Source organism: Osmia lignaria, unplaced genomic scaffold (genome assembly GCF_051020975.1).
Source record: "Osmia lignaria lignaria isolate PbOS001 unplaced genomic scaffold, iyOsmLign1 scaffold0013, whole genome shotgun sequence".
In the NCBI taxonomy this organism is placed as follows: Eukaryota; Metazoa; Arthropoda; class Insecta; order Hymenoptera; family Megachilidae; genus Osmia; species Osmia lignaria.
Genome location: NW_027478167.1, coordinates 13821565 through 13830379, shown reverse-complemented (window position 1 = coordinate 13830379; position 8815 = coordinate 13821565). Strand labels below are relative to the sequence as shown.

Here is an 8815-nt window from a genome sequence, read left to right as displayed (position 1 = left end):
TCATAATGTAAAAGTGGAAATTCTAAGGATTCTAAACAACAAATAAAAATGTTTGAAGTGGAATGATTAATAAACGTTTGAATTGGAGGCTACGCTAATGATGCAGAATTTGAAAACAATTTAAACGAAACTTATCCATTCGTTTCTAAATTACCTTGCTACGCTGAAAGCAAAAACATTATGATAGGCGACAAGAGATTAGATTCCGTATTCATTTTAAACAACGACTAAAAATGTTCTACCAGTTCAGTTTTTTTATTATGTTATGCCAACGGGGTGCCGAGCCGTTCGTTCGCGACCTACGTCAGGCCCGGTTTTCACAGCCGACATTGCAGTCCCTGAGCCCGCGCGCTGTACGCGCTTGGATTGGTCGGAGTTTTTTGTTAATAACTAGAAAAACAAGCCTTAACCAACATTTTGGAAAAGGAAAATGTTGTTTAGAATCACCTTATCAATCATCCCTCTTCGGCTGTAGAGGTAGTCGCGTGACACTCTGTATATCCGCGATGACCCCACTTGCAAAAATTTATGGAATTTGTTGTTTATTAACCATTTAAATTTGGTCAATATTTTTTAGGTTTATGGTTATTAGTTAAGTAACAGAAACCCAAAATCACCTTACACTATCCCAAAAATACTACAGGTTCCACTAAAAAGTGTCAAATAAAATAATTTTTAACAAAAAACAAATCCGACTTCGAAATGCACTTAAAAGTGTCAAATAATTTCTATTTCATTTATACCAATATTCCATAGCTATTAATAATATCTACTTAATCGTTAAATAGGATACCAAATACATTTCAAAGTTTTCGGAGGCGGCGCAAAATTAAAAATACTCGAACAAACGATGCTGCCAATAACGATTTGATTGCGGTATGGCAAACTTGGTAATTAATAAGTCGTAAGAGAAAAATTATAGGTCCGGCTGAAAACATTTGTAATTGTAACGATTGTATGAGAAATTAGCAGCCCTCCTGATGTACATGCACTATACTGCCAGTTCACAAGAGACCATACTTAACTCGCGCCGCTCACTAGGTCTAGAGAGATTTTTAATAACGTGTGTTATTCCCCTCTACAGCTTGCTTCTTATTATACTTTGCGACCATATAAATGGCGGGCAGAAATATATGACATACGATAATTGATAACCGGTGATGATATTGTAAAGTTTCACGATACAATGAAATTCCTATTATTTGTCGCAAGAAAAAAATGATGTGAACGCAAAGTAAGAAGCAAGCTGTAAAGGGGAATCACACGCACTATTAAAAATCTCCCTAGACCACAGTAGGTCACTAGCTGCGCGAGTTAAGTGCGGTCACTCGTGAACTGCAGTATAGTTAATTCGCAATGGGTTTGTTGATTCCCGTTGAATATTATTTACTTGAAATTATCAAATGGGTGATTTATCATAGGTTGCCGACGCCTGAGTTAGGATCTTCTTAGTAGAGGAAAAGTTTTTAATTTTGCGCCGCCTCCGAAAACTTTGAAATGTATTTGGTATCCTATTTAACGATTAAGTAGATATTATTAATAGCTATGGAATATTGGTATAAATGAAATAAAAATTATTTGACACTTTTTAGTGCATTTCGAAGTCGGATTTGTTTTTTGTTAAAAATTATTTTATTACTCGTGTACGGAGAGAGCGACTTGTTTTAAATATCAACGCGCGCGGCAACGCGCGAACCATGTTCCCCGCCCGCCCCTTCTAAGCTGCCGAGTACTATATCTCGTACCAGAGTTAAGCGCTTTTTAGCCATATTTGCACCGCCATTGCCGCTGTCCCCGGTAACCGAGGTCAACCAAAATTTGTATGTGAGCTAGATATAATATCAACTAACTCTCATGTAAAAAGCAACTTTTTACCTAGCCTGGAACCTGAGATATAAATACGCCAAGAACGCATAATTCTTGGAAAATATATAATAGATGGAGGATCGTGTTAATTCTAACCTACTTTCAAAAAAGCTATAAACATGAAAATTCGGGATCAGGTGTCTTTTATATATAAACCTACGGCAAAAATCGAAAAACCCGAAAAAAATTCCTTAAAGCACTTAAAATGTTCTCGCTTAATCACTTAATAACTTAAGTGGTTTAAGGAATTTCTTTTTTCTTTTTTTTCGGGTTTTTCGGTTTTTCCCGTTGGTTTGGATATAAATTATTGTCATTATTATATTATTATTATCTCGGAGTGCCCTAACCCCCGAAAGGGACGCGGGGAACCATGACGACCTCCGGTCGATCCAGGCTGAGCCTCAACCGAGCGCGTCTCCGGGTGGCGGATAGGAGGACAACCGGGTGCGTGAAGTGGGCCCCAAGTACCGCAGAACGGCTGGCCTCAGGTGACCGGGAGACGGGAAAGGGTGTCCATAGAGTGCCCTGGCCAGCGGGTGCCTTAAGGGACCCCTGAGGGCCGAAAAACCCTCGGCGGAAAACGAAAGCCCCGTCGCGGACCAGCTCCCCAAGCTAAGGTGTAAGCTATTGTGCCGAGAGCTGGATGGCACCGGGGTAATGGTGTCTCGAACCATGCCCTTGGGGTACCAGGCGCCCCCCCCCCCATTATATCTAGCCTTACCCCTGTAAGCGGGCTCTGCAGGGGCGGACCTTTATTTCCCGACTACTCGTGGGATCTACATGCACGTTAACAAACCAACAACACAAAAACAAACAGACGGAGACGTAACGGAGACGAAAACGGACTCCAACGAATACGCGCCCGGAAGCGGTGCAACGGAAGGGTTAAGGGGCCCAATTTTGGGAACCATCCCCGAAGTACCGCTGACGAGCAAATTAAGGGAGAGCGCGTCTGCGGCGGGCGAGGTTATAGCCTTGCCAGACTCGCTCACGCTCAACGAAGAGCTCTCTTCTGATGTAACCGGGGCCGTGCAGGGAGAAATCCCTAATCAGGACCCGTAAGCTTGGAACAAGGTCAAACGCTGTGGGGTGGCCAAGAAGAGGGCCCGAAGGGAGCGTCAAGCTCGCGAAGGGAACTCCGGCGGGACTGTCCCCACGGACAAGAGATATGAGGCTGGAAAGACCCCAGCGATGGTGACTGCGAAGGGAGGCCCCACAATCGGGCAACCCAACACAGGAACGTCGAAGACAGTCCATAAGGGAGGGGACGGTAAGGGGCTCAAAAGGTCCCGGCCGTCCATATCCCCAAACACCCAGCCTCTAGCGAAACGGCGACAGAAGGTTTTCCCGTCCCCGGTTAGCTATAAGGAGGCGTTGACGACGGAGAGGAGGCTGGCCATAGCGCCGGCCAACTACCCAGAGTCAACATTCTCAGAAGAGCAGGGCTCCAACGTCGACCGGACGATCGTGGAGGCGACGTGTGGGACCCCCAAAGGGGACACCATGCCGCGTTTTGACGAGTGCCGGCTGGGCGGGGGCATTCTGCTGGTCACCTGCGCGGATGCCGGCTCAATAGAGTGGCTAAAGTCAAAAGGAAGGCCCCGGTACGGGTGCGATGGTAACTGCCCCGGGCAACGAGGGCGGAGCAGAACGCGAAACGGGAGGAGAGGAGGGGGAACGTGTGGAGTCGCAAGAGACACCCTCGAAAACCCTTCCTACCCACACCGCAGCCGATCCACCCCTTGAGGTGGAAAGAAAGAGTGAGGAAGCCGGACTCTCGCAGCGACCCAGGGAAACCGGTACAACCGTCCCGCCGGGTAGATACATACCCAGGGCTGGGCCGGCGAGGGGAAGGCCGACCTTGGCAGAAGCCACGAAGAAGACCGGGCTGATGGGAGTACAAAGGGGCGTTCAACGCACCCTACCCCACTCCCTGAAGGCTGGTACGAGGGATAAAGGAGGGAGAGGCTCCGGGAGGGGCCTCCCCTCAAAGGTAAATTTTATGGGCCCCTCTGGGGAACACAAAATTGCCGAGAGCACTAAGCGAGACCGGACCAGTGCTGACACCAACAGGGTGTCAGACGGCACCAGGTTCTCGCAGATTAATCTGCAACATTGCAAGGCGGCGACGGATATCCTCCATCACCGCCTTGTGACAACGCAGACAGATATAGCCCTCACACAAGAACCTTGGATCTCCAAGGAACGCGTAGGAGGGCCCGATACGAAGTGCGGCTCACTCTACTACGACGCCACATCTACAAGGCCCAGGGCCTGCATCTTCGTCAAGAAGGAGATAACGGCCCTGAAATTGAATGAATTCTGCACTGCTGATCTTTCAGCGGTTAAGGTCAAACTTAACCTAGGCGGGAATACGTCTGAGTTAGTGATCTGCTCGGCGTACCTCCCGTATGACTCAGAGCGCCCTCCACCTATAAGGGAACTCAGAGCTCTGATAGACCACTGTGCAAACAATGGTATGCACCTGGTGATCGGCTGCGTCGCCAACTAGCACCACACCGTATGGGGCAGTACCAATATTAATGGTAGAGGCACAGCACTGTTAGAGTACCTCGCCACCACGGGTTTGGAGATCCTTAACAAAGGGTCCGCCCCCACTTTCGTCACCTCACGCAGACAGGAGGTAATCGACCTGACCCTGGGCTCCGCAAAGGTGGCACAGGTTGTCAAACATTGGCAAATTCGAGATGAGTGCACACTCTCGGACCATCGCCAAATGACTTTCAACCTAACAGGTGACAGCACTGGGGTGGGCGGCACTGGAGAAGCGTACAGCAACCCAAAGGCCACCAACTGGGCACTCTACAGAGAGGGCCTGGAAGGGAGGCTAAGGGGGCACTGTCAGCGTCCGAGGACCGTAGGTGAAATCGAGCAAGCGGTGAAGCATTTAAGCTCCGCCGTTACTCAAGCCTACGAAGCTGCCTGCCCTGTCAGAATCGAAAGCAGTAGCAAAAGGGTCCCCTGGTGGAACAAGAAATTGGATCAAGCCAGGAAGGATACCGAAGACTACTGAATAAAGCCATGAAGGCAGACACGAAGCTAGCCTGGGACAGCTATAAAAGGTCCCAGCAAGCTTACAAAAAGTTAATAAGAATCAGCAAGAGGACAGCCTGGAAGACATTCTGCAAAGAAACCGAGGCTCTACCTGTAGTTGCCAGGTTAAGGAAGGTCTTCTCAATAGGTCCCTCACCGAGGTTGGATCGTCTTAGACTCCCAAATGGAAGTCTGACGAGCAACCACAGAGAAACATTAGAACACCTTATCCAGACACATTTCCCAGGCTCAGTAGCGGAGGGTGGGGAGCGGCGTCGTAGTGATATCGCGCGCACCGACCCCGCTCCAGCGGACTGGGGAATAGCTGAGAAGGTGATAAACACAGACAGGGTGAAGTGGGCCATCGGCTCCTTCAAAAGATTCAAGAGCCCAGGTACTGACAGGATCTTCCCGACACTCCTTCAGGAGGGCGGAGAGGACCTGAACAGACGCCTGGGCCAGATCTTCAAATCCTGCCTATAAATATGCTCTCTTAGAATTTACCCTTCCTATATGCTGGCATTGTGATTGAAATTCAAGAATTGTCCTATAGCATGAAATTCAAGTGATACGCGTGACTGATGCGCCAAGATCACTGGAGAGGGGTACAGCGCGACTCAACGTTTAGTGCATTAACGTATAGGGAAACTTTGACGGTTTTTTTCTAGGGGAAGGGTTGATTTCCGGTACATGGTTCCTTTCAGACTTTTTATCCCCTCGATGAGCACTATACGATAAGCCAATAAAAAAATTTGACCTTGAAATTAGGAGTCAAGGTCAATTTTGCGGTCGCTTTCTTTGACAGATCTCCACCGATCCAGAGGTGTAGAATCACCCCATATAGGTCGTGACATTTAATTTTTTTACACCCTGTACATCAGAGACGAGGTTTTGGCCAGCAAACCGCTGCACCCATCTCAACACGCCTATCAAAACGGCAAATCTACCGAGACGGCACTACATAAGCTGGTAGGTTTAATTGAAGGCGCACTGTCGATCGGTGAATCCGCCCTCTGCATTTTCCTCGACATCGAGGGGGCGTTTGACAACACCCCTCACGATGCTATACAGGAAGCCGCGAGGAGGTACAATATAAAGGACTCCGTCGTAAGATGGATCCATAATATGCTGACGAACAGAACAGCCATAGCAAGCCTGGGAGAGGAGACGGTGAGGGCTGACGTCGCGAGGGGCTGCCCGTAGGGAGGAGTCCTGTCCCCCCTGCTGTGGACCCTCGTGGTTGACGAACTCATACGCATACTCGCCACGGAAGGCTTTGAGGTTCAGGGATACGCCGACGACCTTTCTATTACGGTCAGAGGCAGACACCCGTTGGATCTAGCGAGAAGATTGCAAAAGGCCATCACACTCGTAGAATCCTGGTGTCGATAACACTCGCTCTCGGTTAACCCGAGCAAAACGGAGTTGGTCCTATTCACAAGGAGGCGACGCTTTTACTTTAAGGCTCCTCACCTTTTTGGGACGCAACTACAACTCACAGATGAGGTTAAATAACTAGGTGTAATACTAGACAAAAAACTCACCTGGAAGAACCATGTGAACAGGCAGACCCAGAAAGCAGTCAGCACCTACTGGGCCTGCCGCAGAATGTTTGGCCCTACATAGGGACTCAAACCAAGGGTGGTCAGGTGGATATACCAGGCCATCCTTGAACCTATCATAACATACGCCTGACCCACGGTGGAGACCGCTGCAAGACGGAGTACCTCTTCAGACGAGAATATAATCTAATCCTCCCAGAGAGGGAGAAATGGCTGGAGGAACCAAACGGCATTCTGACCCCGGGGAGGGGGGGGGCTGGTCTGGTTCACAGACGGTTCCAAGACCGGATCCGGCACAGGAGTCGGGATTGCGGGGGAGAGCCCAAGGGTTGAAATAACCCATCAGCTGGGCCACCACGTTACGGTCTTCCAAGCAGAACTGTTAGCCATCTGGGCCTGCGCCAAATATGACTTGGAAAGGGCCCACTCAGGCAAACACATCTACATATGCAATGATAGCCTGGCCGCGCTCAGAGCCCTCCACAAAGTGGAAATTGGGTCGAAGCTAGTCAGGGACTGTGCACTGACTTTAAGACAGTTAACTCTGAACAACCGAGTTAAGCTGGTATGGGTACCAGGTCACGCTGGTATCCCAGGCAACGAGAGGGCTAACGAACTGGCACGACTGGGGGCGACAAGCTCCCAGCCATACCATGAGTACCCCATTGGTGTCTCAACCTACGCGTTGAAAGGCCTGGCTAAGGGCTGGTTAAACCAGGAATTCACCAGGATCTGGCACAACGCAAACGGCATGAGACACACGAGGGCCTTACTTGAGGGACCGTCACAGAAGCTGGGTGATACCTTAATTCATCTGGACAGGGCGCAACTGCGCATGCTCGTAGGCCTAATGACAGGACACTGGTATACGAGGAAACACCTCGTGCGCATGGGACTCATTGAGGAGTCGACATGCCCGAGGTGTGAGGAGGAGGACGAAACACCTCTCCACGTACTTCTAAGATGCAGGGAACTACGGGCCCTAAGAGGATCAATTCTGGGAACCTTGGAACCCTCATCATTAAGCATTTCGGCTCGCCTGGTGCCGACGCTTCTAAAGCTTGCAACAGAAACCCAGCTGCCAAGGCACAGCCAGTAATGGAGGCTGCCTAGCGGCCCGGGTACAATGGTCCCCAAGGACTGAGTGCCCGGTGTTACGTTGCGCGCGTGCGACGGCGCAACGTAAAAAGGAAAGATAAACAGTTGGAGATATAGGTAGTTAAATTTCAATTAATTGGTTGGAATTCAACCCCTAATTCCTGCTTCCCTATTTTAGCGCGATGGTTGGTATCGCTGCCACCAGTCTCGAGCGTGTTAACGCTCTCGACAAATTAAAAGACGAAAGACAAAATTGATAAGATATTAAAAGATTATAAGTATTAGCCTTCCGTTGGGTTCGTTCAACGCTTGGTCCCGTACGGGACCCTCCTTGAATCTGGGTATGTTGGTAGGCGTGTTTTAACTGAAACGTGTGAGGTGTGTTCGAAATAAATAGAAACTGTTTAACTAAATGAAACTGGTTTAATCGTGAATAGAAACTCAGATAATTGGTAACTGTGAATTACCAGAATTGAGAGTTTAATAATTTAGAACCTCCGTTAATATAGAAAATACCAGTTTTGCAAAAATGTGAACAAATGTAAAGATGCTTAAAATTAATTAACAAAATATGATTGTATAAAGCGCTCTAATATCACAACTGAAACCGACGAGTATATTACCGGGCGCGTAAAAATGATTATAACAATTTCGCTTTCCAAATTTAACTATAAAATTGGCGGTTTCCGCCCGCGGTACACCCCAGCCTGAGAAATTCTCGTAACTCTCGAAAGAGCTGGACTAAGGTGCCCCTTAGATGATGGAAAAGAAATTGAAATTGCGAGATTGTAATAAACAGAAAATAGTATTTAATATTGAATGATATCGATACCTCGAACGGTGGAACGATCTGACCTGAGGAATTCTCGTAACCCTGAACGGCTGGACCAGATCGCCCGTTTTACCAATTGAATAAACGTCGTGATCGAAAAATGTAACTGAAACGACTTACCGTTATGCTGTACAATAAAATACAAGATAATTCGCCTGCTAAGAATCTGTGTATTCGCTTGATGATCTGGAACACCAAAGAAACGGTAAGATATCGATCACTGCACTTGTCGCGGCGAGGATGGATTATTACGGACGCGTACGTCGACGAGAGACAAACGAATATCGAATTACGATTAATATAAATTACAACGAATATAATTACGCGATATGAAGTTAGTACGAGAACTACGTGAGCAAACGATTTAAAATCGGAAAGAAAAGATAGAAATTTAGGTAGAAGG

General features: G+C 48.0%; 1 protein-coding gene across 1 annotated transcript; it reads left to right on the top strand.

The window, feature by feature from the left end:
• The first annotated feature begins 5474 nt into the window (after positions 1-5474).
• Positions 5475-7581, top strand: LOC143306598 (uncharacterized). The gene is made up of 3 exons (XM_076693064.1): positions 5475-5485; positions 5802-6090; positions 6829-7581. Exons 1-3 carry the CDS (start codon positions 5475-5477, stop codon positions 7579-7581), a joined length of 1053 nt encoding a protein of 350 aa, XP_076549179.1.
• Positions 7582-8815: the final 1234 nt, after the last annotated feature.